This window comes from Carassius auratus, chromosome 25 (genome assembly GCF_003368295.1).
Source record: "Carassius auratus strain Wakin chromosome 25, ASM336829v1, whole genome shotgun sequence".
NCBI classification, from domain to species: domain Eukaryota; kingdom Metazoa; phylum Chordata; class Actinopteri; order Cypriniformes; family Cyprinidae; genus Carassius; species Carassius auratus.
Window position 1 is genome coordinate 17,573,702 of NC_039267.1, and position 27,369 is coordinate 17,601,070.

Below are 27,369 nucleotides of genomic sequence, written 5' to 3' on the forward strand. Positions count from 1 at the left end.
GTTCTGTACTTCAAGTCTTTATGGGAGTAATAGTGGAAGAAGCATTAAGGAACATGTCAAACTAATAAGAAACCAGCTGTTTCATATCACCCCTTAAATCTTATGAGGGAAAACAGTGATGTCAGGGCACTTCTATTAGTGCTTTGAATGAGTCTCAGATTGTGCAAGTTTGGAGGTCAAGAGGTGGCTTCAGCTTTGCAGCGTGAGATAGGTCATGTCGTCATGTAGTGTGGAACAACATCTGCTCTTTACACTTTCACATTCACACCCACACTCTTGGTTTGCCAGAGTCTGACGCACATGAACAGCCATCAATGGGAAGCTCTTGTGTAGGAATTCTTGGGAAATGTTTGCCAGATCAATCATAACCTCATGAATTGCACTTCACCATCAACATATGAAGCCAAAAACATACAAAAAGAAACTCATTTAGATTATTTGGAATGCAGTTTTCTTATACATGCAGTTCTGGAACGGTTTTATATTTTTAGGATACAGAATGTGTGAAAGTGGGTGTAGCAAACCTGATCAACCATTGGGTGAAAGGAAGTCCAGAAGGCGGGAACAGACAATCCCCTTCCACACCATCTGTAAGTCTATTAATGAACCTTGAAAATCTTTAGATGGTAACCAATGTGCTGGGGAGAGATACGTGTATTTGTCCCATGGTACAATAGTATAATATAGTATAATAACAAAGGTACATTTAAGTTCCCCCCTTGTGGTAGAATGAGCTACTGCAACTTCACTTATTTTCCCAAAATCCAGATAATCAATCATCATGTCCAGTAAACCCCAATGTTCTTTGATGTGAGCATGTGGTTTATAATTCTAGCGGTTAAAGTCTGAAGAAAAAATCCTTGGATCATTACATCCAGATGTAATAAACATTGTTTCGAAGAAACGTAAGCTTTTGAAGACGATAAAAAAGGCTGTATGACTGAATTTTATCTTTGAATAATTGAGTGATAGTAGATTATGACATCTGGTTTATGTCAAATCAATAGTCCACCCAAAGTCATTTACTCACCCTCATGTTGTTCCAAATCTTTTTGATTTTCTTTTTTTGGAAAACAAAAGGAGTAATTCTGAAGTCTGTGATGGTTTCTTGCAATGAATGGGGTCTGAAGCTTTCGAGTTTCTAAAAGGACAAAAAAAGCACCACTTCTACACCATATTCCAAGTCTTCTGAAGTGATTCAATAACTTTTTTTTTTTTTTGTGAGAAACTTAGAATTTTCAATGAATTCAAGAAGTCTGTTAATCCGGTTCACAATGAGTTCAACTCAATGGTCTAGTCAGTTAATCAGTGAAAAATTACTTGGATTTCAGGTCAGCATAAAAGGACATTGGGGTACAACAGCTGATTTAGGAAAATACAGTCATTCTTAACAAATGCTTTCTAATGCTCATTTCCAGGACGTTAAACCTGGAGATGTTTTGCAGAAAAAGAACATGTGGGAAATTATTGGAGAAGGTTCTGCAGGAGAGAGGTCAGGACTGGGAGGAAAGGTAAATATTCAGATGAAATCTTGTACTGATAAATTTTACAATTATACAATTATACAATTATTTTTGTTTTTGTTTTTGTTTTTTAAGCTGAATGAATCTCTTGCCTAATGCCACTTTCACTATTTCTTATACTCACCTTTTTATATTTTAGGGCTCCTCCTCGGGTAAACGGTACAAGTTTGTTGTGACAGGCCATGGAAAATACGAGAAGATTTCCACTGATGGTGATCATTACAGTGTCTACCCGAATGGAAAAACAAGTGAGGCACTTTCTTCTAATTGACATAATTTGAAGCTAATAAAACAGTTCACATGTACATTAGTTTGTTTAACGAGTAAAAGAGCTTAAAATATGTTTCTTTAGATAAAAATGGCAAAACAATACAATATGGATGCATGGTCTTGATGCCTTTTTGCAGGCCAACAAAGGCATGCTAGGTAATGTTATGTCATATTAACTAGCTACATAGCAAGCTAGCCAAGATTAGTTTTAAAATACTGACTGTTGTAGCATTAGAGCATAAAATATGCTTTTAGAATACTTTGAAAAGACACAAAAAATCTAATTTCCAGTGCCTTATGGTATGATATCCATTTACCCCAAGTCCATAAAGGATAGCTCTAAAAAGTCATATTAATCATGTCTTTGTTCTAATTCAAAACATTCTTGAAATAAGAATATCACATAAAAAGTGAAGATGCCATCAAAAGTAAACCTTGGAGAGCTAATATAATTCATTTTAAAATAGACTGAAAACACCTGAAAATGTTTAGATTTTGGAATCTCGCTGTCTAAAGATTTTTCATACACCTGTTTGATAAGACATTGATAATATATCCCAAACCAATCACAGCAAGCTTCTAACACAATGCAATTTGTTTCATTCAATGGCTAGTGTCATAAAAGTAGTAATACAAAATACCCTCTCTCAAAACAGGTATTTTATTAAAAAATATATATAAAATAACATTAAATCTAGTACAGTGCACCTCAGAATGCAAAGCATTATACACATCAGCATCAGTAAAGAGAAAGTATTCTCATTCTGATGGTTTCTGCAACAAAAGACCAACATGCAAAAAAGGCCAAGCCTACAAACTTAACATTACCTAAGGCTGAAATAAGAACATGCATGAGTTTGAGTTGACAATCAGCATTCACTGTTATTCACTTAATCATAGTGAAGCAACGGGAGAGTTTATATTAAAGGTTTGGAAAGCCCCTTTTGAGGCTCCATCAGTGAAAGCTCTTTGTCAACATTAAGCACCAAGCAGAGTGCGCCATACCTTGCTTTCTGTACAAATAAGGCTTAGAACAAATTCCCAAAACTTACTGCATACTTACTGTATACATCTCTTACTTATACGATCTCTTAATTCTTTCTTCCGCAGTTAACTGTTTGCACTTGCCCTCCCACCTAAAACTCACTCTCAATTGTCCCTACACCTTAAAAAAACATACAATAGCAATTTGTCCCTTAACACCATGTAATCAAATATATCTCTCTTATCTTATCCTCACAAATACTTTTTATGCCTCATTAAGCACCATATAATATTGCTGAGAGAAAGGTGTGATGTATTTCATTTTAAATGTTAAAAAAGAATATTGTCGGGTAACTAAAGATTTTCAATATCTAAATCCTGGATTATATTTTACATGCTCGTACCCCAAAAAACTTAGATTTTGTCTCTTGTGGCAGGCAGGAGTGATATTTCAGTATTATTAAATAATTTAAATTATTATTACTATTATTATTTTTGATAAAGGTGTTCAGGGATGTTAGTATTACAAAAATGATTACCATATTTAACATGCTCAAAAAAATGATGAGCTTTTAAAGTCTTAAGCAATAAACTCTTTAATTTAAAAGATTCAAAACAATATGATTTTTCTTTATTCAATATTGTAATTAGCTTAAATGGCTAATGCCAGTTCACAAGTGGGCAATTACTTATTGCAAATAAGTTATTGTGTATTTGAGAGATAGTATTTTTTCTTTAGTTTACTTGCCAGTTGACCTGGTTTAAAGTTATAAAAGCATATGTAAATAATTGGACTGGATAATAAACAGAACTCTACTATCGCAATGAAAGCTAACAACATCCTTGCCCACTATTTATATGTTATCCAGTTAGACGTCAGTGGTTTAAGAAGTACTGAAGCCTTTGGCTGTTCTATTAAAGTCTTTTGGTTCTTCCTCTTTATTTTTGCGGCCTATGAGTCCCATTTCAAAAACTGTTGCAATCTTTGTTGCTGGACGCGAAGTTGCCTCTCTTAGTCGTCTGGCATCAAACCGCGGGCTGTATAGGAGAACTGGCAAACGATGCGCAAATGTGGGAATCTCTTTTGGCATTTTCTGTTCTGACTCCATCTTCTTTTGCTCCTCGGTTTTATTGGCTTCAATTTGTTGCATTATATTCTCTTTAGTGGAGAACATTTGGAAGAGGACAGCATCCCACATTTTGGCTGCCCTTGGGGAGTCTCTACTGTCCTGGCTGTCTGTAGGCGTAGCTTCGGCTTCAGACTTATTTTGCATTTCACTTACATTTTGATCAGTGCTGGCAGGGACATCTTTGTTTGATGCAGGCTCTGCCTCTGGAAACTTGGGCTCCTCTGCTTCAACCACCATGTGTTTCTTAAGGCGAGACCAGCCACTGAGTTTTGACTTCATGCCTTTTGGTTTCTGCATCACCTTTAGGAGAGGCTCTGCAGTTAGGGAGGAACCTTCCTCAACCTCCTCCTTTTCCACTGCAGACCTGATCTCCTGTTGTGAGCTAGCTTTTGTCTCAACCTTTTCAGGTTCATTGTCCTTTGTTTCAAGGTTCTTTTGGTCTTCTTTTGGTTTAGCCAGTGGCTTAACCACATCTGTAACCTCTCCTTTTTCAGGAGTTTTTTCAGAAGAAGCAGCTTCAATCTTCTGCTTCTTAATTTTCTCTAACAAAGACATTTTTGCCTCTGTTGGCTTCTCTGTTACTTTGGTTGTTTCAGCATTAACTTTACCTTCTGACACCTTTGGAAGAGCTGGCTTTCCCACATCTTTGTCAGATAACAGCACAGCCTTACTATCAGATTTCGGAGTTACCTTCACAATGGGAGGGGTCGGTGTCATTTGGGAAAGTCTGGGAGATCCATAGGTTGGAGTTCTGACTCTTGGTTTCACTGTACTTATTGGTTCTGCTTTTGCTTCTGATGGTAGTGTGTCAGCTACAGATACCACAATAGTTGGAATTTTAACATCAGAATTTGTTGCTTTTAATTCTGGCACAGTTGACTTGGGAATGTCCCTTATAGAGTTTGCTTCCGGCTCAGATACTAACTTCGAAACCTCTGGAGGTGGAGCCACCACAACAACACCAGCCTGAGGTGGCGGGACTTCAACGTTTTCTTTACGCTCTACCTCAGACTTGTCATTCATCAAGGTCACATTTGCACCAGGTTGAGGTACTACTGGTTCCTGTTTTGGAAGATGAGTTGTCTCTGCACTTGGTAGTGCAGCTGGTGTAGAAATGCTAAAACTGGGCGTGTAACTCTTTATTCCTCCATGGGCAACATATTCAGAAGGAGTCAATCCATAATATGTTGGTTTGGATTTAGGTGCTGTTGGTGTTTTGGGTCTTTGACCTGCAAATGAAGGGACTGTAGATAACGTTTTTTGATACCCAGCTGATAAAGCAGGCTGTGCAGGTTCAATCTTGGGTGTTGTTGGGGTTTTAGGCTTTGGCTCCTCATTTTGGCTTTCCTGAATTTTGTTCTTTGATGACTCAAGTTCTGACAGGTTTTCTGTGGCCTTATCAAGCTTTTCTCGTAATGGTTCAGTTGTTTTGACATCTGTGTCCCCATTTTGTAATATTTCTGAATGACTGGTGTCATTCACCTGATCTGATATTTTATGCATTTCATCATGTGGACCTGTCAAACTTGAGGTTGGGGTTTTGGATCTTCTGCCCTCCATGTGCACAGGAGACACAGCAAATAAAAGAGGATTTGGTCTTGAAATCTCAATCACAGGTACTCTAACACGTAACACATGATTTGAAGGTGTCTTGGGATGCCCTGAAGGTATTTTTGTTGGAATAAAGTCAAATGTTGGCGTCTTTACTCTTGTTGGTGTTGTAGCCCCCTTTGCCGTCAGCGTTGGAGTTGTGCCACATTTTGTCTCAGGAGTCAGTGTTGCATTTTGTTTCATCTCTGAAGCAGCAGTACTGACCCTATTCATTTCAGAAGATGGAATTGTCTCTTTCTTGACTTCAGAAATTGGAGTTTGGCTTTTCTTAATTTCTGAAGTTGGGGTTGTAACCCTCTTGACTTCAAATGTTGGTGTTGTAACCCTTCTGATCTCTCTGGTTGGTGTTCTGTCTCTTCTTATTTCAGATGTTGGTGTCACTATCCTTCTAACCTCAAATGTTGGCGTCGGGCCTCTCAGTAACTCTGCAGTGGGTGTTTTACTCCTTGTTGGCGATGCATGAGGTGTTCTCACACCTACTGACTTTGCTGTGTAATTGGTGATTTGAGGAACTTCAAACAATGGTTTTGCTGTTCTAGAAACATTTAAAGTGGCAGGCTGAGGGCTTGGAGATTTCGAGGTTACATGAGTGGTAAGATTTGAGCTGACTTCCACTCTTTTTGAAGTTTGTAGAATGGTGACTGGAACAGGTTCATGTGTATCAAGTCCTGGTACTGGTGAGGCTGTGTATGTAAATGCTGGAGACAGGCGTTGGGGAGCTGCATATGGTTGTGGTGAAAACCTTGCCGTCTTGCCATAAGTGAATTCTCTGTGATGAGGATAAGGAGACGACACATGCTGATACAGTGGTCGGACGTTGAAGCGTGGGTGTACCGTGCCAATGTAGTAAGGTGTCTCTGGAGTCTTAGGAGGAGTTGAGTGATCACTGTGCTCCAGGTCAGGGCTTGCTTCATTTACTGGAGAGAGGCTTGAGCGGAAGGGGACCGACGGTTGGGAGGCCTGGGCTGCAGCTTTTTTCTTTGCTGTCTTTTTGAGTAGTTTTTGGAGCCGGACATTTTCTTTCCCAGGTTTGGGAAACAAAGGTGGGGGGTACTGCTGGGAAAGCAGGCCTGCCTGGGCAGCAGTGCCAATATTGACAGCCATTAAATCTTCAGCCCCCTGAAACCAATTAATAACAGTTATTTTGTACTCTGAACATAACAATGAATGTTTTTGCTAATAATGGTAAAAAGGTGCAAACCATTCCAAAAATAGGCATCGTAAAATAAATTTGCAAAAAGTATTGCTCTCTAATACTGTTTTTTTTTCTCTCTCTCTCTCTCTTTTTCAGGTGAATTTTCCAGCGATCGCTTGTGAGGAATTTACTTCAGCAATAACATCCTTCCTGATTCACCAAGAACACATTAATTGGCATATATGTAGTACAATCTTTCAATCAACTTTTCAAAATGGAAGAAACAATCACACTACATTATATGTGTTTTTATTTTTTATTTTTATGATTGTTCCATTTATGACTGTTCTAATGGCATGGCTTTGAAATTTTTTCTACAATCAATTTGTCACATAAATATATATAATGTAAAATTATTCTCAGACCTGTTGACTTATTCTGACTGCAACAGAATCTTTTCTTTTTTCCTTAGTATCATCTGCAGTATTTGTGCCGATATTATGGCCACTTCTAACAACGTATAAGTATGAAGTGAATGTTAATGTCAAATAGATCAAAAGTCATGACTCTTGCCAACTGTTTTTACATTGATTATCTATGCTTTTTTTATACTATGGCACATTGTTTCATTTATATATACTTGAATAGTTGAACAGTAGAATAATCTAAAAACATATTCCAAAATTCCTGCTGCTGATTCGTATGCATTTTAAACCACAACCAATCTTTTACAGTTATACTTTATTTCAAATATGACATTGATTTTCATTTTGGTTTTCATGAAAACACTGGAATAACTCCATTTATCATATTTATAATATTAAAATAAACATTTTTGTTTAGGTATGAGCATTTTGCTACCCAATGGTATTGAGAAAATAAGAATTTCATTTATAGGCAATTACAGCTTTTATTTTCAATAAATTTGATATTTTGTATGATTCTTAATTTGGATTTTGTCTGCTTATTCTCAATGTAAGATGAAAATATCAAAATAGTTTTAACTTGATACAATGTCTCGGTTAATGGCATGTTCACATGCATTGAACTTCCACAACACATCTAGGATAGCTCCTTGGCCTAATTTTAGGGTGAAAGCAAATGAGCAAGTCATCTGCTCCATGTCACAGAGTGTGGGGCCACTTTCCACTCTCACTGTAAACCAATGCCAAGCAGTCACTGCTTCAGCCATAGGTGGAGCAGCTACATTAAATTACATAATAAATCACTGAAAATGTACTCCCTAACAGATTCAGTGGTTTCTTTTGACGCACAACCGAAGATCACATATCACAGAGCTGCTTTTAAGTTTTTCATAATGTATTGATATGTTTTCTAAACTACCTTACTATAAAACATTAAGACAATAATTCGCTTTTAGACTGGACTATTCATAAATGATACTCATGAAACACTCATGGACCTTTCCAGGCTCATTTATGCAATAATTTAGATAATACCTAATTATATATAAAGGTTTTGAATCTCTGGGTTCATAATAATTTTTTAGAAAGCATAAAAGTAAGAATCTATTATAAAAAAAAGGAATCCATGGCACTGCTTACGGTACAAAAGAAGAATACGGGTATATATTGATATAATAATAAATTACACTAAATTTTGCTATATTTGAGCTTGGAATAAGTTTAAAAACAAGCCATTAGGGAAGAACAAGTGATTTTATTCTCCCAAAACAGGTTTTAGTATAAGCAATTGCTTAATCTTATTTTAGGGATGTGTAGATATTTGACTCCCAATGAAATCCAGTGGACTTAGGAACATTTTTAAAGATAAAATACTGAGCAAAATCAATTATTTTGTGTATGTATATAACACATAATCTTTTTGCAATAGTGCAAATGTAGGCCACCTGTAAAAGCTAGAGTGACACGAAGAACCATTTGAGAGGAGGTCGTCCTTTTAAGGCCCTGGTAGGCTGGGCAGTTTGGAACATTTCCAAGATCCAAGTTCAAAAGAGGAAAGGGCAAGAATAGCAAAGCAGTAAAATCATGTCCAGCATAATTGCTTCTTAGCAACCACCTGGTGAAAAAAGTAATCGTCGTACATGTAAAAATATATGCTCTGTGATAATATGTGCATTTGTAAGCATGTGCTTAAAAAATATAACTTACCAAGAGATGACTGTAACAGAAGACAGTTGAAGACACTTCAGACGAGGTCCCCTGTAAATATAAACATTATTTATTTTACATGTCCTTTACAATAAGCAACTGATTTTTAATAAAGACGTAATATATGGTGACAAGGAAACCAATATCAGTATTATTAATCTCAGATTTATAGTGCTATATTACAGTGCCTATTGCAAAAACCTATCAAGTTAGCCTGAAACAAAGTGCTGAAGCATTTTCCCAAAGGACAGACATGGCATGCACTTCCACACTAGGCATTCATTTAATAATAGCCAGAAGACAAAAATATCAAATTTCAAGCCGATTTTTTCTGGTTTTATACCTGTTCGTCTGCTGTTCAGGTGTGTCCGGCGGCTGCCTGCTTGTCCCAGCTTGGACTGTCAGAACTGGAGACTCATGTTGAGTTCAACTATCTCCCCTTCCTTCAAATGGAAAGCACAGGCTCCATAGCGGTCCAAAAATAAAACCCTGAGTCCGTTACTCAGAATGCATGGCGAGTGGTGACGGTGTAGAGGGAACCGTCAGCGAAGCAGGGGGGATCCAGGTCACCTTAGATATCATCAAGTGTCCCCCCTCCCCCATGACACCAGATGCACACCCTCATTTACACAATCTATAAGCACAGTGCCCCCTACAGTTAAGAAGGAGTAGTTGGTTCTTTAGGAGCTATATTGTGGGCCAAATCTGTGCAGTAGTCCACTATGAATTGTCTTTGCAAGACTTTTATTCAGAAACGCCAAACACAACGTTAAACAAGAAATTAAAGTGATTTTTCTTTTTTCATCTTGATTGCCAATGTTGCAGCTGAACTTTGAGTAGTTGTTGTGTAAAGGAACAGTAAGTGTGAATAAACTTAGTTTAAAATTTAATTCTGTGAACTAACTTAATATTTATGGAAGCCTCTGACAAGGAGTAACAATTGGAATAAAAAGCCATCTGATTTGATTTCACTAAAGAGCTCAAAGTGTTACATTACAATCATCAATCTTCCAGGCATATATGATGAAGCTGATATTTATACTTTTCACATTATAAAAGAGAAGAGCATGAAACTCAAATTAATGGTACATGAGCACAATGTAACTGGTGAATTCATTAATCTGTTGTGTGTAAATTTATGTAAAAGGTTTCACCACTCCCTGATTTATGTAATGTATTATTTCAAATATACTATTTGATGTAATCAATGATTATATATGCATTGTTGCTGACAGTAGAGTCACTGAAATTTGTACTTGAATGAATGTGCATTAACAATGTAAAATAAAGTTTAGAGTTACTAACTCGCATCTAATTATTTAATGACATTCAAATTTAGTTGTAGAAATGTATTGCTATATTAGTGACCTCTAGACATTTACACTGAAAAAAATGAAAAAGTGTCTGTAGGAAACACTTACACCAGCTGGAGTAAGTTGGAGTAGAACTCATATCATTTCACAGTTTCATATCGCTGAGGACTTCTTAACACAACATATGCAGACTTGGGAGCGAGCCATGGGGAACACCCCAAAACTCTGTTTGAAGAATCTATCCATTATTTTGAAAATAACACCAAAAGGCAAGCTGATCACACTCACATGCATCCCATTCAGAAAATGTGCTAATTGTGCTTATGTAGTACCACAGTAAATATAGCAACAGCGTCTCGGCCCACTCCTCCAAACTTATGCCTCTGTTACATTTCCTCAAACCCTCGTCCATCTCCTTATTCAGTGCCTGGGCCAAGATCTGGACCTTCCCACTACAGAATCTCCACCAATGGGATATTTTCACAGATCAAGTGTCACTATAACAGAAAGACTTTTTCATGCCTGCACGTTTGCTGAACTTTACAACCAGTCTCTGCCAGCAGGGAATTCACTTCTTTCATCTTTTCTGAGGTAAGAGTGCAAGAGGGCACAAGTGCAGCGGGTGAGGAAATAGTGAGAGTGGTAAATATTGTGTGTAGTTTTGTGTGAGTTTAAGACCATGGTGTGACCATGGATGTATGAACGCAGTTTTTACACAAACTTAGGGTTCATATAGTCTAATGCATTTAGTTGCATCAAAAGCTTGGTCAATTATTGACTCCTCAAATGTAACATATATAATACAGTTACATTCACATTTATGTTGTGTGAATGACAATGTATTCAGCCTATATTATCTATATTTACTATGTCCAAATATAGAAAAAAAAAAAAAAACTTGAGCTGGAACTTGGAAACTGGATCCTGAAAAATGTTTGGGCCTATTAAGTGCAGCTGTCTTGTCAAAGTCCAATTCTTTTTGACTTGAGATGTCTAGGGATTGCTTACATATATTTCCTGCCTGTTATTCAGAAGTTAACAATTAATTGTTTTTCTATTTTAATTAACCCTTTAATTATTTATGATTGTGTAGTATTTAGTATCAGAGCCTTGCAATATATACATAAATATTACATATAAAATTGTGAAACAACATTTTATCCACTAAAGATGTTCTAAAGGAAAGTGTCTGTCTTTTGATTAATTCAATGTTCCTGACAAGACCATTTCCCAAATTGGAAAACAGACTTCCATATGAGCAAGGGCACTTCTCATTTTTCATGTGTCAGCCAGTTCATAGGTCAGCTAATAATACTATTCAGTCAATGCTTGGCCAAAATTACTTCAAACATCTTGTGAGAAACTGAAAAAAGTGAAAAAACATAGCAGACTACTATAAACCAAAACTGAATTGTTGCATTAAAATGTAATACCTATTCTGGTATATGTCAACATAAGTATTTGTCATCACTAACAATCTTGATATATTAATTAGGCAAAAAGCCCATTAGTTCAGCATGAAGGGGTCAGCAGGGGAAAGGGAAGAGATAGTTTCATGACAGTTTTATGAATCACTATATATGTGTTCATTAGACTCTTTGCAGTCTTGCCTTTGAAAATCTGATTTGTGCGTCATTCTTTCATTTTCTTTTAGTCTCAAAGTCCACTATCACCATGTCAGACACAGAGGAAGTGTAAGTATCATAAAGTTTGTCATTTCGTAGTCCAACTGAACTTTAATCATGCTTTTCTCTGCATATTGAACTGAATTTGTGTGACGTACACTGACCGAGTATAATCAGATTTCTGTTTATTACTTGTTTTTTACAGCGAGCATTTTGAGGGTGAGTACAGGTTTTCAATGTTTTATTTTTTTATTTTTTATTCTAAACAATATAAATATTTGGGCTGTATACATTCATCATTTCGCCCTACTGTATGTTCATTGTTCTTTGAAGAAAACAATGAAAGTAGGCAATCACAACGAGTTATTGTGTAGACTTTAATGTAATAACCGTGCAATCCGTGATACTGCTGCACTGGTGATAAAATAATTTCTAAAATTATTATTGTATGAATGCATCTGTTAGTAAAAAGTTATATTGCTGTATATGCCTACAAGCAGTACAACATCCTGTTCTCCATTCTCCCTCTGAAATTTTATTTTTACATTCTATTTTATCAATTTTATTACACAATACGGTATATAAAATGTTTTTTTTTTTTTTACTTATACTGAATTTGTAGCGGATACATCAAAAATGTGATGAATATTATTTTACGAGCATAAAGTATAGAAAAATAAATGTGCAAATAGATTTATGTGAAATAAATGTATAAATAAATACAATAAAAAGGCAGGTATTTCTTTTTAAAAATGTTTCTGTTGGCGAAAAATGCCGTTGTTGGCAGACTCTGTCCCTTATTATTACAGTTGCTAATAGCATCTATTCTGTTCTTGCTTTCTGTTCTTGTTTAATGCTTGCTGTCATTGAAGGGGAAGGTATGTTGATTACAGATGTATTCCACTTTATTTTGTTGAAGGGACAGCTGTGTCTCCTCCCAGTGGACAACATATATAACGCTGTCCCTTCTAGTCTAGTCTAGCTAATTGGAGCAAGATTGCCTATAATCCAAAAATATACACAAGCTAACCATATTCTAAATCTGGGCAATAATCAGACTAGGCTAAGTAATGAGTTTCAAATAATAACAACCGTGCAGTGATCTGTTGTTTGAGTTTGCTTTGCATGGCTCGTACTGAAAGCTAAACCATTCATTTCAAAGACAAGCTAATATTTTAAATGTCAGAAGAAAACATACACCATGACAGGGACATGAGAGGGGGAGAAATTAAGTATATGTTAAGCCTTTAATGGTCAACTTTCAATATTTTAATGTTTTAACACAAATTAAATGTTTAAAAATATTATAATAATTTTATATCTTATTTAATTAGTTTTACATTTCTAGAATGCATATTCATTATATTTTATTTAAAATATTATTTATTATTTTTAATAAATGATCTACATTATAATTCAATTTTTTTTTCGTTATATATAAAAATCCAGTACATTTTAACTATTTAATTTAATTTCAAAATGAAAGAAGGATATATTTATTTTTATCTTAGTATATCTACCAAATAATAATAAATTTTCATTCCTTCTAAAAAATACTAATTCTGTGGCAGTGCTATGCCGATGTTTGAATACTGCTGCGTATCGTTACATGTGTGGATCTCCCAATAACACAATTAACATGTACTTGTCTCCTCTTACTCCTAATACAGAAGAGAAGCCAAAGTTCAAGTAAGTAGCCGGAATTTGCGCATTACAGCAAACTATTTGAAAAGATTTCCAGACTCATTTGAATTCTTTAACTACAGGCCTTCGGCACCTAAGATCCCAGATGGTGAGAAAGTGGACTTTGATGTAAGAGTTCATGTATCCTTGGGAGTATATAAATTACAAATATCCATGTATGTATTTGTCACTGTGCTGACAACTTTGTTTCTCGCGTGTCTCAACGCAGGACATTCAGAAGAAACGTCACAACAAGGATACTCTTGAGCTGCAGGGCCTCATCGATACTCACTTCGAGCAGAGGAAGAAGGAGGAGCAGGAACTGATCGCCCTCAAGGAGAGAATGGTAAGGAAATAAGATTTTAGCCTAACCTATTCTTCTTCAAAAGAAGTCGTAAATGAAAACGTGTTTTCTGTCTCCAAACAGGAGAAGCGCAGAGCTGAGAGGGCCGAGCAGCAGAGGATCCGAACTGAAAAGGATAAGGAGCGCCAGGCCAGACGTGAGGTGTGTATCACCGACCCTGCGGATGTAGAAGTTCATTCATTTCCAAAAAATAAAAAACAAATGTTCATTGACGACTCTTTCCCCAATAATGTACTCAAGATGACCCTTTAACACAAACTTTGCCTTTTTTAACATGGGAGACTAAGATGTAGTTTAAAAATAAAAATTAAAAAATTTAAAAAATCTATATTCTCTTAATAAAAAATAAATAAATAAAATAAAATAAAAAGAGAAGAGAAGAAAAGTCATTTTTAAAAGCCCTCCATATGTTTTTATACTTGGGGTTGCCAAATGTCAACAATTAGAGCTTGTTTCTTAAAAGAACACATTTCTTCTGTGTGTTTTACTTTATCTTAGCAACCTGGCAACCATGAGTACACACACACACACACACACACACACACACACACACACACACACACACACACACACACACACATATATATATATATATATATATATATATATATATATATATAAACAACCTGGGAACCATAAGAAGACAGAAAAATATTATTATTATTATTATTATTAATACATAAATGTTGTTGTTTTAATAGACAAAAAAAGACAATTTGGAATTAACTGAATTAATATTAGGAATTTCACCATTTTAGCATCTGGAAGAAGCTTTTGAGCTTTACCATATGTCATAATGTACAGTGTGTTAACTTATCTAGTTTCCTGATTTATTAAAGTATCATATTAGTAAATAAGTTTAATTCTGAAATGATTTGGCAACCAAAATTTGAAGGGGAAAAAAAAATCAGGATAAGTTGAGCACTATGATGAAACTAAACAACAGCTGGCAAAATCTAGAAAGTGTCCATCTTCTGTGAAAACCCTGACTCTGACGACTCCTTCAGGAGGAGAGGCGAAGGAAAGAGGAGGAGGATGCCAAGAAGAAGGCAGAGGAGGACGCAAAGAAGAAGTCAGCTCTGTCTGGTATGGGCTCCAACTACAGCAGCCATCTGCAGAAGGTCAGCTCCACTTCAAAACATTTAAAATCAGTGAAAGAGCACGGCTTGAAACAACTGTGACTGAAACCCCGCATTCTGTTGTCCTTCAGGCCGACGCCAAGAAAGGTGGCAAGAAACAAACAGAGAGAGAGAAGAAGAAAAAGATCCTGGCTGACAGACGCAAACCACTCAACGTCGACCATCTCAACGAGGACAAACTGAGGTGAGTTACACCCCAAACAGTTGAAGTGGCCATGCAAACAGTCCAGTCTTGCTCACTTCTGTCTCGTGGACTTCAGGGACAAAGCACTGGAGCTGTTTGAATGGATTAAGACCCTGGAGGCTGAGAAGTTTGAGCACATGGAGAGGCTGAAGAGACAGAAGTATGAGGTGAGAGAACGAATAGTGGATAGTGACAAGAGGACAAGACACATTTACGCACCTGTGCATGCCGCTGTCCCAACCAGTATCTGATTCTTTGAGGTTCGTTTAGAGATCACTGATAAATCTCTGATGTTCTCCAGGTCACTACACTGCGCAGGAGAGTGGAGGAGCTCAGCAAATTGTAAGTCGCAGGTTTCATGAATGTTATGGCACCCCCTGCTGTGCATGGCCTTCATGTGGCTGCTTGACAACTGTGTTGTGTTGGTGAAAACTTAATAAGCAAGAACACTGCACTCACTTTCTGAGAACAGTAATAGAGACAGATTCCAGGAAGTTCCATGGAGAATCCCAGACAGCAAGCAGTTTCGGCCCAGAACCGGCCCACATCTGGCCCGCTTAAAATCCAAAAGTGGGCCAAATGTGGGCCAGATCTGGGCCGAAACTTCTTGCTGTCTGGGAACCTTCCAAAAATGTTAAGGATTTAATTACATTTGTTATTAACTTATCAACATGCAGTTCAAAACCAGTGAATATGACAGAAAATAACGTGTTTTAGTTGACTTCAATAAAAGTCTAATTTGCTCACCTGTTATCTTCGAATTCCTGTATTGCAGCAGCAAGAAGGGCGCCGCCGCTCGTCGCAGAAAGTAAGTGCGTCGTCCTGCAGGCCAAGACCACCACAATGATGAAGGACAAGATACACCCCTCGATCTGTGCGGACCACACAGGGCTCCGTAGTTGTTGATCAACCAACTCTTTCTCGTCTTGGACTGTTTGGCTATTTAGTTCCCTTTTTATGTCATGTAAATAAAGTGTGACTTAAAGCCTTTGTCAGTAGCTACTTGTCATTGAAACGTCAATAAAATAGTTGTTTTTAGATATTGCAAGACCGTTTTTGTTTAAAAGTTCACTAGTGGATAAACATGTTTCAAGTTCAGGATAAATTAAGCTGTATTGATACTACATCTGAAATAGATGTTTTAGTAGGCCTAGATTACCACTGATAACCGCAAACCGTATTCGCGGTTTTTACTGATTCAGGATAAATACACTGTTCCGCGATATATTAACACCCGTAATCACAAGATTTAATCATGGTAAGTGATGTAACTCGTGAGACAAAATCACATTCTTACCATAGCCTATATTTTGCAAATTGTGTTTCATAATAAAATTCTGTAACGCCGGTAAATTGTAACTTTCGAGTGACAGGCGGAAGGATACAGATTTGCCACTTTAGTGAAATCTCAACCTACCGTGTCACGAGCAATCAGAAGTTCATCCGCCTTCGATGATTCTCCAACAATTTTTTATTTTTTTTGGAAGTAAGAATCAATATAAGCATTTTAACAAATTCGTGAACTCCACATAAATTATTCAAACCATTAATCCGTAGACTGTGTTTTAGCGTTTTGTCAGCCTGGGGAAACTATTAACTATCGAAAATATTTTGTGGTAACCGATAGTAACAGATAGGCTACTGCCTATAAGTTTTTTTTTTTTTTTTTTTTTTTTATAAATGTGGCAGAAAGTTCCTAGATCCGCCACATTAATTTCTTCTTAATGAATTTATGAAATATCTTTACAACCTGCACATTAAACATGCATCTTGCGTGGGTAACCTACAGCAGCATATGATAGATATGATAATGCACAATTTGATGATCAGTTAGATAAAATATAAAACGTTAACATTGTGCAAATATATGTTTGCCGTATGTGACGTTTTATTAAAGATGTGTGAAGGGAAGTACACAAGATGGTGCTGTTGCTAGCCTATATCATGTCTGTCTTCTAATAGAGCTCCTTTTTTTAAAGCAAAAATAAAATAATACAATAAATAAAATACAAATAAAATGATCTTCCCTGGAATATTCGATGCTAAATAATAGCCTATAATAGCATATCTAAAAAAATAAATAAATAAACAAAAATTAAAAAAGATAGTAGGCTATAACTCGTGTTTTCATTAACATCACCGAACATTTTCCTGTAGATTTAATTGAACTAAATCATTCGATATTTGGATGCATTCATATTGTAGCCTACATGAATGAAAGTTTATAGATTATGGATCAAAATGTTATCGAATCGCCATAATGTGTAGCGTTTTACTTCATTTCATAAACGGCTATTTGCTTTTAGCTATTTCGATTGAGATGGTCCACTAGACTAGAACCAAATAATTTGGGGAAGCTTCGAGAAAAACATTGTTTCATCAACTGTAAGCTGCCAGAGTTCGTTGGCAATGGACAAAATGTAAACACCTAAAATATTATTTCATAAACTAATTTGGTAATTTGTTTTGAAAACTTTGTGTTGAACGAGTTTTACCATGATTAAATTTTAAGAACAACGACCTTGACTTTCATCATTGTTTTCAGTCCCGCTAAAACCGTTTCGTCTTCGATTAATATTCCATTGTGTCATTATTTAGGCCAATTCATGGAACAGCTAAATCAAAACATTCGAGTATAAATATTCACATATTTTTTTATTAATCCGACATTCACTCGTTTAAGAAGTATAAATATAAAGTTTAACACAAGACACAACAAGCAAGTGTTTCAAACAGGCATCATTAAATACAATAATATGTTTGTTCGTTTCCATCGCTTTAACAAAACACATCTTATTTACACATGTACAAAAGTGGTCCTACTTTTCCTATCTGGATTACGACTCTCTCGTAAACAATTAGGAAATAAAAGCTGACGGTGACAGAAAATATATTCACAAAGGGGGGAAAGAAAATATGGTCACATTTTCACGTGGATGCGATAATATAAATAAGCGTAGTTAAGAAACTCACTTCTGCGGATCTGCTGAGCCCTTTTCAGAATGGAATTCGTTTTCCACAGCATAGAAAGAAAGAAAGAAAGAAAGAAAGAAAGAAAGAAAGAACATTCGTTCCTATAGTTCCCAGCTGTGGATCGAAATAGTCTTTCTTTTGTCGTTCAGATCGGATTTCCTGCTGAATGTTTCCCAATAGTCTTTTTCAATTCGTTTTGGAGTGCAGTGGATCTTTAAAGCACTTGATAGACGGGGTCCTGAGCCTGCTGTTGAGGGCAGTTGGTCGGGGACGGTGCGGGGGCCCCGGTCTCACTCAGGACAGACCCCTCCTGCGGAGAACACGGGCTCCCCTCGTGCCCCTCCGGTACCGACAGCACGGGGCACGCGGGGGTCTCTGTGGAGATGCGCTCCACGATGCTGGACAGACAATCCAAACTCGACACCACCGAGCTTTTAGTATTCCGTGCGTCAGCTGGAAAATATTTTTAATACAATTTTAGATTTAAGATTTATTTGAAATATTTCATTTGAACTCAATTGCGATTTGAACTTTAACGCCCATATCTGTAGAGCTGTGTAAGATCGTTCGAGCTGTGACTCAGTGTTTGTTTGTTTATTTAGAGCAATGACGCGTGGCCATACCGTTTGGAGCATCGCTGAAGTAAGAGCTGTCATATCTGCTCCGTCTTCTCGACTGACATGTAGGACCCATGAAATCCATCTGGAAAATACAAGAAGAAAATTCGTTAAAGGACGCGCATTTAAAGCACAGCCTAATTTACAAATAACTATTAAAATCATATTAATGCTTAATATTGTTCAGCTTAATTTTTTGATGTGACATTATCATTCTACAAAGATAGAATAGGCCTACTTCAAAGTTATAATCCGGTGGTCTATAATAATAATTCTTATTTACCCAAATAAACCAAGTTTTAACGTATAAAACCTTTTGAAACCAAGTAAAGCGTTATTAAATTTAAATTAAATTTAAATTAAATTAATGCATTTAGCAGACGCTTTTATCCAAAGCGACCTACAGTGCATTCAGGCCATCAATTTTTACATATCATGTGTTCCCGGGGAATCGAACCCACAACCTTGAGTTATTGAATGAACGAACGAATGAATGAACGAGAAAATAAATATAAACTAAATCAAGTAATATAGTTACGATATTAATCTCTAGCTAGAGTAGCTGTAGGTCTATAGAATGAGCCTCTCTCTCACCATGCCGTCCGAGCAGTTGGATCTCGGGCTGGACGCGTCGGAGTCTCCGCTGTAATGTTCCAGGACGGGGTAGTAGTTTTCCTCTTGTCCTCTGAGCAGCGCCTGCAGAGACTCGATGTAACTGATGGCGTTTCTCAGGATCTCCACTTTGGGCAGCCTCTGGTTGGGGTTGGTGGACGTGCATCTCTTGAGGGTCTCGAAGGCGTCGTTGACTTTGCTCAGTCTTCTCCTCTCCCTCATGGTGGCGGCTTTGCGGCGGTCCGCGTTGGTGGTTTTTCTCTTGCAGGCTTTGCATGCCCACAGCAGGCACCTGCCGGCCTGGTGATGCCCGCTGGGCGCCCTCACGTGCTCGTCCTCGAGGTGATGCTCGTCGGGCTTCAGCAGGCTCACGTGGACGAGCCTCGGGTCCAGGTCTTCAAAGAAGTGCATGTCATTAGTGTTGAAGCAAGGGTCGTCGTAGAAATCATCAGCTGACGGGATGGGGAAAGGAATATCCGACAACTCCATCTTTATGTGTTAAGGTAAAACTAATAAATGTATAGGCATATACTTGAATGCTTCCAAAGTGGTTTTTGAGGATTTAGGAATATTAAGACAAATTCCTTCCGATCCTGAAACAACGTGTTGCTCGAGACAACCTTTAAAAATCTCAGATCCTACAAAGGTTACTTTGCTTGTACCCCTCAGGTACTTGTTGCTGGTGAGAGAGCAGGGCCTGTTTATATACAGCCCAGCCGGTCAAGGGCGTGTCCTGCAGAAGACAGATGGACCAATGAACGTGCGCTTAGAAAGAGGGCGTGGTTTTGAAGGCCTGGCACTTCAGCTAATGACGGGGCCATAAAAATGTTAAAATGATGAATTCATTTATAAATAATGCTAAAAGTTGCTTTACTGCGTCGTTTCGCATGTGTATTGAGTTGAAATCACATTGATTTGTTTATTTGTCCTCAAGTCACAGATCTTAGCTTACAATTTTCCTGAATTTTCCCAGGAAACATTCGAGGCAGAACTTCCCTTTTATCTTTTCTAAGGGAATCGTTCAACCATCATTTGTCACTTAGTAAATATATAAGTTTGTAGCCTACTATTGCATTAGATAAGATGACAAACAATCAGTAATAACTGAACAGAATAGAACAAAAAATGAAGCTGTTAACATATTGGGTTTTCAGTGCTCCATGTATAGCCTAAAGATGTATCTCCATAGTATGCTTATTCAAAAAACGAGTGATAAATAACTCAAAATATTGTTAAAATACATCGAAATACATGCACATGTGTATAGCAGTTAAGGCTTAAATATAGGCCTACTGAAAGTTATGGATCCTTACCTGTGTTTAATAATAATAATAATAATAATAATAATAATAATAATAATAATAATAATAATAATAAACTAGGCCTACCCTGAATCGTTTTTGGTTTGGATCAATTGTTTAATGAAACACTGTAGCACATCTACACTCCTGTATTAATACACTTATATAGTAAACATGCTTTAAAAAATAAAATAAAACACACACACACGCACAAACACCAGCACAATAGATTACAGATGCTTTTTTCCAATGTGCACTTTATTTTTATTATTAAATTTTTTTTTATCTACAAGGTAAAGCTAATTCATTTCATGATCTGTTTATGATGTTGCCAAGTTTACTTTGCGTTTCTTACAATAGCTGCCAGACGTACAACAGTACAACAATAGAGGGCGTTAAAGAGCCAGATGAGAGTTAAAAACTACTTTTGCTTGAAAACCCCCAAGTGTGTGTGTGTTATACAGAGAGAGAGAGAGAGAGAGAGCGTTTTTGTGACATATCAGGACACAGATTTGTATAATGACAAGGGTATGACATAGGTATTACAAGGAGAAGGTGACTTTTCAGGACATTGCCCCATATCCCCACTTTCAAAACACATATAAATCACTCAGAATGGAGTGTACTAAAAAATCTGCAATAGCACAAAGTTTCCTGTTAGGGCTAGGGTTATGTGTAGAGCCATAGAATATACAGTTTGTACAGTATAAAACCATTACACCTATGGAATGTCCCCACTTTTCACAAAAACAAACCTGCATGTGTGTGTGTGTGTGTGTGTGTGTGTGTGAGAGAGAGAGAGAGAGAGAGAGAGAGAGAGTTCCTCTGTCTCTCCTATGAGTAAGTTTCACCTGAATACAGTCCGCTGGAGTTAAAATCCTATTGTAAACTGTGTTAACATATATCCTTAGATTTTGTTAAAAATGTTTTATGTTAAACTCATTTGTCACAAAACCAGACTACTGTATGACACAATCATATTTTACTGTAATATATATGCATATATATGTTGTGTTTATTAAAAACAGTGCAGGACAACATTCACAGGGTAAAATATTCTAAAATAAACGAAAATATTTAATTTTTAAAAAAAATACAGATGACATTTTCACTTGAAATAATGCTTACCAAACAAAGACTACTTAAAAAAGAAAAAAAGAAATCCAAATAAACTTCTCACACACAGGATTAACAGAGCAATGCAGTGTTCCATATATATTTGTGAAGCACTACAAAATAATAAAAATGATCAAATAAAATGAGAAAGAGAGAGAGAATACACTGATTTTACTGGAATGACATTAAAATACCTCCAACTGGAGAGACATACAAAACTGGCATTATGGTGAGTGCATTTACGCACTTTAGTTTTTGGACGAATATGTAATCTGTCTCAGACAGGTGTAATATATAATCTTATTAAGAGCCAAAGACACACACAAAAGAAAATCAGGTGTTGGGTTTACTTTGAAACATTATTAGGCTAGTCAGTTTCACAAATAATCACAAAGAAATGGCAAGTAACATTGAATTATACACTAAATTATTAAGTTGAAATGAAATAAGGTGAAATATTAAGATGAAATAGGCTATTCTTGTAGTTTTTTTTTACTTTACTACTTTGAATAATCACTTTTTGCAGTGCGACCATCCTAAATGATTAACAAAGAGGAAGTCTAAGCGGTCTCTTGCAGCCGGTCGATGAGGTACTCCGCTGCAGCCCACTCTGCGAGCGCTGGTCAAGAGGTCACCGACGAGTTTGACCTTTGGGACGAGGGGCTGAATGAACTGACTCTTGACTACGCAGCTCCAGCATGACGCTCATCTCCTCCTTCCACTGGGTAAGCATGACATCCAGAGCTGGGAGGACGGCACACACCTCTCCAGTGCCTGGCCTCTGTAGGTGTTACATATTGTAGGTTAGAGATAAAAGGAATGGGTTCTGGGTGCTGATTGGTGAATGCAGCGTTCCAGCACCCTTCCGAAACCTAATAGTGCTTCAGTCTCTTGGACTTCACAGACGCTTGTGAGGAAGTCTGTGTCAAGTGTGCCATTTGGGCCGGGGCTGATGTAGCTTGGCCTTGAGTGCTATTGTTAGGTATTCATCATGGTAAAATCACTGCAGGTCACAATTGGGCCAGAGAAAAATAAAAGTGGCTATGATAAAAAAAAAAAAATACAAATAATTAATAAATTAAAACTTTTACACAAAGTAATTTGAAATGTACCATTGGTTTTTATGTTGGTTTCATATGGTTTTAAAAAACCATAACGCTTTAAAGAAAAGTTTCACTTGAATCACTATAAGAATGTCATGCGGTGTTACCATCAAGTGAATAGTAACATTTTCCTGACACTTTGGAAACATGTGAGTGGGCTTAATCATTATGTTTAGTACATTTTTAAATATAGATTTTTTTTTAAGGTTAAAAGGTTTTACAAATATCATTGATTACTTATTCAAAATACGTTTTTTGAGAGTTGCACCACATGACATTCCACAAATCGGAAAAAATATGTAATATAAAGATTTTTTTTCAATACTACTACTACTATTACTACTACTACTACTAATAATAATAATAAATATTTAATTAAACAATATTTCCTAATAAAATATTATGCCAAAATACGTAAAAAATATATTTTTATTTTATTTTATTTTTTAAGAATTTAAGTCTTTTAATCGCGTCTTTCTTCATAATATAACAGGACAGCACTATGTAGCACTATGTTGCAAAAGATATCAAACTTTAATTCAGAAATTTAAAAACTGGCTCATAATTAAAAATAGGTTAATGCTTTTATTCTGTAAGGGCGTATTAAACCGATTAAAGGTGACCATAAAAACATTAATAATGTTACAGAAGACTTGTGAGTAAAATAAAAGCGGTTCTTTTGAACTTTCAGTTCATGTCCGAATTTTTCACAAAAACATTAAGCAGTTTTCAAAACTAATCTTAATAAGCAATTTCAGCATAATCGGCATTTCATAATGATTTCTGAAGGATCATGTGACACTGAAGACTGAGTAAAGCTTCAGCTTTGTTCACAGGAACAAATAACAATATATTCAGATAGGAAACAGTTATTGTAAATTGCAATAATATTTCACAAATATTTACTGTATATGCAGTCTTAGTGAACATAAATAACAAATCTGTATCTTTGAATAAATAATCATTGAAATAATGTAAATAACTCTTCTATGCTGTAAAAATGCAGCAAATTAAACCACTCATAAACCATCTCCACGGATCAGTCCATGTATGGGTCAACTTTCACCCAGCACGGATGAGCGGATAACAAGGTGTTCAAAATCGCTGCTGATGGACGCTCACCAGTCCCAGCCCGGATCGATTTTACACGAATCATAAAATCGGGGAAGGCTGGAAAGTAAAAAAAAAAATAGAGAGAAGAGAAAGAAGAAGAGAGGACTCTAAAGTGACAGCAGTGCGAGTGCCACAGAATCCAGCTGGACCTACAATTAATGCACTGTCCTTCCGCCTTCACATTAATCTCAGCACTTTTCCGGAACTCGGGGGAAACGTATACCCTAACAGGCATTAAAGGGGAGATCTCTGCTAAACCCCCCGCTGGTTTACCCCCATTGCTCTCGTTCCCTCCCTTCAGAGCTGCTGCTGCCCCATACAGACAAGAGTATGAAGACAAAATAGGCACTTTGAGTAAACGTGAGTTTAAACGAATGAGATATACCTTCTTTGTTCCATATCTAGGCGCTATTTCTTTTAAGAAGAAATAGAGGGCACTTGGGACAAGTCTTGTGCTGGTTAACTGGTTAGACGGGTGAGTTAGCTGGATGTTCTTCCTGCAGTATTTTCCTCCGCTCTAGCTCCTTCACTGACTCCTGCTGAAAGTACACAGACACTCTGGGAAGAGTCAGATCACTCTGCTCAAAGACTCTGGCCTGAAACAGAACAGAACAAAACCAAGTCCAAAATGACTTCGCTAACCACAGTTTCCTGTAATGTTTCCTGCAAGAGAAGAAACTGGTATTTTTGTTTTGTTTATAAGATTGTTTTTATTATTTATTATTTATATTAAACATAATAATGATAATAATAATAATCATCATCATCATATTAGCCCCTTCTATTTCAGCCTTCACTAAATGCATATCATTTTATTATTATTATTTTAATTTATAAATAAACACTAAATCTGTTACTTTCACACTGAAATTTGGCAAAAGAAGTGGTAAGATACTTTATCATTGATAATAATATATATTTTTAAAAAGTGTCAGGTCATGTGACAAGAAGACATTTTGATGCCATGTGAACAGAAGTAACAGTGAGGACCACTTTAGACCCCCTCGACTGTGTTGAGATCAGGAAGTCTTTGATATTCATGATTTGTTATCTTTGTAACAACAACAACAACAAAAAGTAAATGTTAATACATACAAAAAAAAAAAACATAGCCTAAAGTGTTTAGTAAAGTGTAAAGTGTTTTAGTTGGCCAACTTTGGATATAACTCAATTCAACTTGAATTCAAATTTGACATTTCTAAGTATTTTTTCTAAAAGTACATTTTTTTAAGATTCCTTACAGTATGTTTATCATCTCAGACATATTTTGTTGTTCTTTTACCCTGTGAAGTTTTAATAAAACAGCGATCCAGTGTTTTTATGGGCTAGAGGGCGTCTTTGGATGGCTCAGGTTGGGTGGGGGTTAATACAGAAAGCTGACAAAAATCTGATAAACCTTTGGCATACATCTCTATAAATATAGATCTTTATAAAACAGTGTGGCAAATAAAAGCAGTCAACTGATGATTTGGGGAGCGTGATATTTTACAGTAAAGCTCTTACCAGCGCTTCAGTCTGTAAGAGACCTCCAGAAGCAAAGTGGAAACCCCACACAGACTTTCCTCCACCACAGTCGGGAAGTTTTGCCCTCGCTAGACTCCCAGCAGAAGATATTTGAGTTTTACAGAGGGGAAGGCAAGTTTTTTATTCGTTTTACTCTCGGTTCCGACATGTTTGCTGTAACGGACATCAATAGTCTGTCCTCGGTGATTTCACGTGTTTCGTAGGAGATGTCCTCACATGACTCCGTATGTCGTATTTCCGTATTGTGAAGAAATCAATGAACTAATGATGAAACCAAGGGGCAAGGAACTCGACCGGAAGTTGAAGTCGGGCGGGGGCTGCCATCTTTTAGCAGAACTTCACTTGCGTTAGCATTCCCATTGACTCCCATTCATTTTGGCGTCACTTTGACAGCGAATAACTTTACATCTGAGGCGTTTAAAGACTCTGTTTGTCCATTATTTATTTCTAAAGATACACGACAATGTATAAAGGGCTCCATTACCTTCTATGTTACATTATGGCCCCGTATAAACAGTTTTTGTAAAAAATAGGCTAACGATTGCGTCATAACCACTCGGCTCTCTGTCGCATTACCGTACAGACAGGAGGAGAAGCTCGCAGGCAATTAACTTAATATGGCATACTGGCGTTACATTTTAAAATACTATACAAAATAATTAATCAGATAACTTACTCCTGCTCACTCACGCCAAAGAACTCCCCGCTCAAGCTCGCCGTCTCTGCAAGATTAACGATGGCAGTTTTCACGCACAGCCACTTAGAAGATTTACATCTGGCAGACAGGTTGCTGACGTCGTCAAGCTTCGTTTGAGTCTGCGCGTCAGAAACGGAAGTGCTAAAAAACGCTAAAACTGGGCTTCATTTGTCTCAATTGAGTTCCAATGGGGTCGCTGTGTCCATTTCTTTTACTGTCTATGGATGAAACAGTGATGAAATAAAATTCAAAGTCATGGCTTCAGCAGGAGGACGAGACTTGCAAACGTTTCCCGCTCATTCGGTCAAGTTCATCCGGTATTATGCAAGTGGGGTGTACAATAAAGGTGTACTTAAGTTCAGTTTAAGTGGATCCAAAAAAAACACTCCTCAACATATAGTATACGTTACAATTATAATACATTTTATTTTACGAATTTAATTGTGAATAATATGCAATAAAGTGCCCTAATACACATTCAGTATTTCCATAAGAAGTCCTCTTTTTAAAACTGTATAAAAATCATTTTCTAAGGCTGGTTTAAGATCGTCTCCATTGCCTGGCCAAGCTGATGCTCAGCTGCTCAAAAGTCTCTTAGAAAACCTGCCAAAAGACTAACTATCCATGGTTTTACACTGTGTTTTGGTATTATCTAATTAAAAAAAGAAAAGAAAAGAAAAGAAGTGCTAAATGACTAAATGTATTCTAAAAAGAATATATTCCAGTGACGTTTCATCTGCAGATGTTCACTTCATTAGGTTTGACTGGCTTGTATACTTGATTAATATTAAGTAGACAAGCTGCTTTAAATGCTCAAGCTCTATGATCTGCTCATTATGAAGAATTACAACTTAGTTACTGTTATAGTTATCATCCTTTACTCATTCATCCATTCAAATCATTGGCCATGCATCCAATCATTAAGTTTTTTTTTTTTTTTTTTTTTTTTTGCCACTTTAACTATCTTCTTATTAGTTGGCAATGTCAGATGTATTTTTTCTTCTTCTTCTAAACTGTCTAGAAGCAAGCAAACAGCAGTCTTCTCTGATAACAACAGATGCATTTAAAGAAATTGTCTCTCTTTGGCCATTTAAAAAAAATTAAAATAAAAAATGGACTTGTATGTGAAGTGATTTGCACGAAAGACATATTTGTATAGACAGGCCTGCAGGTCACTATTTAATACTTGTGCAAACACTGGCACATAGAAGTCGGCATTA

At 36.6% G+C, this 27,369-nt stretch overlaps 4 protein-coding genes and 2 long non-coding RNA genes across 9 annotated transcripts in view; 2 read left to right on the forward strand and 4 right to left on the reverse strand.

Annotated features, from left to right (window-relative positions):
• LOC113043566 (non-muscle caldesmon-like) overlaps positions 1-7,904 on the forward strand; it is a 29,770-nt gene extending 21,866 nt beyond the window's left edge. Inside the window, exons 10-13 of one of the 2 annotated variants that reach the window (XM_026203027.1) lie at positions 492-590; positions 1,419-1,511; positions 1,663-1,771; positions 6,810-7,904. In XM_026203027.1, coding sequence (XP_026058812.1) covers positions 492-590; positions 1,419-1,511; positions 1,663-1,771; positions 6,810-6,835 — 327 coding nt within the window. In that variant the 3' untranslated portion in view covers positions 6,836-7,904. The remainder of the gene's footprint in view (positions 1-491; positions 591-1,418; positions 1,512-1,662; positions 1,772-6,809) is intronic. The other variant, XM_026203028.1, reaches the window with a different exon arrangement.
• Positions 4-1,545, reverse strand: LOC113043567 (uncharacterized). Its single transcript, XR_003275748.1, has 2 exons — positions 525-1,545; positions 4-382 (listed from the first exon to the last, which is right to left on the reverse strand). It is a non-coding gene; the product is annotated as an uncharacterized LOC113043567 (long non-coding RNA).
• On the reverse strand, positions 3,357-9,442 carry LOC113043565 (proteoglycan 4-like). 2 transcript variants are annotated; one of them, XM_026203025.1, is made up of 4 exons: positions 9,129-9,442; positions 8,786-8,836; positions 8,524-8,693; positions 3,357-6,637 (listed from the first exon to the last, which is right to left on the reverse strand). In XM_026203025.1, exon 4 carries the CDS (start codon positions 6,620-6,622, stop codon positions 3,662-3,664), a length of 2,961 nt encoding a protein of 986 aa, XP_026058810.1. In that variant the 5' UTR covers positions 6,623-6,637; positions 8,524-8,693; positions 8,786-8,836; positions 9,129-9,442; the 3' UTR covers positions 3,357-3,661. The 2 variants fall into 2 exon arrangements, with proteins under 2 accessions (XP_026058810.1, XP_026058809.1); XM_026203024.1 differs by lacking the exon at positions 8,524-8,693 and having other exon boundaries at positions 9,129-9,437.
• Positions 9,443-10,620: 1,178 nt separating this feature from the next.
• tnnt3a (troponin T type 3a (skeletal, fast)) lies at positions 10,621-16,083 on the forward strand. Of its 2 annotated transcripts, XM_026203029.1 has the most exons (13): positions 10,630-10,689; positions 11,753-11,792; positions 11,929-11,942; positions 12,596-12,601; positions 13,394-13,412; positions 13,490-13,535; positions 13,636-13,752; positions 13,834-13,911; positions 14,778-14,891; positions 14,981-15,093; positions 15,170-15,260; positions 15,395-15,435; positions 15,869-16,083. In XM_026203029.1, the coding sequence occupies exons 2-13, from the start codon at positions 11,773-11,775 to the stop codon at positions 15,903-15,905; spliced, it is 696 nt and encodes a 231-aa protein (XP_026058814.1). In that variant the 5' UTR covers positions 10,630-10,689; positions 11,753-11,772; the 3' UTR covers positions 15,906-16,083. The 2 variants fall into 2 exon arrangements, with proteins under 2 accessions (XP_026058815.1, XP_026058814.1); XM_026203030.1 differs by lacking the exon at positions 12,596-12,601 and having other exon boundaries at positions 10,621-10,689.
• Positions 16,084-17,721: 1,638 nt separating this feature from the next.
• On the reverse strand, positions 17,722-19,981 carry LOC113043569 (myoblast determination protein 1 homolog). Its single transcript, XM_026203031.1, has 3 exons — positions 19,278-19,981; positions 18,690-18,768; positions 17,722-18,519 (listed from the first exon to the last, which is right to left on the reverse strand). The coding sequence occupies exons 1-3, from the start codon at positions 19,782-19,784 to the stop codon at positions 18,281-18,283; spliced, it is 825 nt and encodes a 274-aa protein (XP_026058816.1). The 5' UTR covers positions 19,785-19,981; the 3' UTR covers positions 17,722-18,280.
• Positions 19,982-21,991: 2,010 nt separating this feature from the next.
• Positions 21,992-25,713, reverse strand: LOC113043904 (uncharacterized). The gene is made up of 3 exons (XR_003275816.1): positions 25,432-25,713; positions 24,314-24,524; positions 21,992-22,493 (listed from the first exon to the last, which is right to left on the reverse strand). It is a non-coding gene; the product is annotated as an uncharacterized LOC113043904 (long non-coding RNA).
• Between the last annotated feature and the right edge of the window lie 1,656 nt (positions 25,714-27,369).

Bases quoted from the DNA above. Each gene is read 5' to 3' on its own strand.
- LOC113043565 (XM_026203025.1), bottom strand. From the start codon at position 6,622: ATGGCTGTCAATATTGGCACTGCTGCCCAGGCAGGCCTGCTTTCCCAG.
- tnnt3a (XM_026203029.1), top strand. From the start codon at position 11,773: ATGTCAGACACAGAGGAAGT. The intron at 13,536-13,635 runs GTAAGAGTTCAT...GTCTCAACGCAG, and splicing joins GTGAGAAAGTGGACTTTGAT to GACATTCAGAAGAAACGTCA. The intron at 15,094-15,169 runs GTGAGTTACACC...CGTGGACTTCAG, and splicing joins CTCAACGAGGACAAACTGAG to GGACAAAGCACTGGAGCTGT.
- LOC113043569 (XM_026203031.1), bottom strand. From the start codon at position 19,784: ATGGAGTTGTCGGATATTCCTTTCCCCATCCCGTCAGCTGATGATTTC. The intron at 18,769-19,277 runs GTGAGAGAGAGG...TGTATTTTCCAG, and splicing joins CCAACTGCTCGGACGGCATG to ATGGATTTCATGGGTCCTAC. The intron at 18,520-18,689 runs GTATGGCCACGC...AATATTTTCCAG, and splicing joins CTTCAGCGATGCTCCAAACG to CTGACGCACGGAATACTAAA.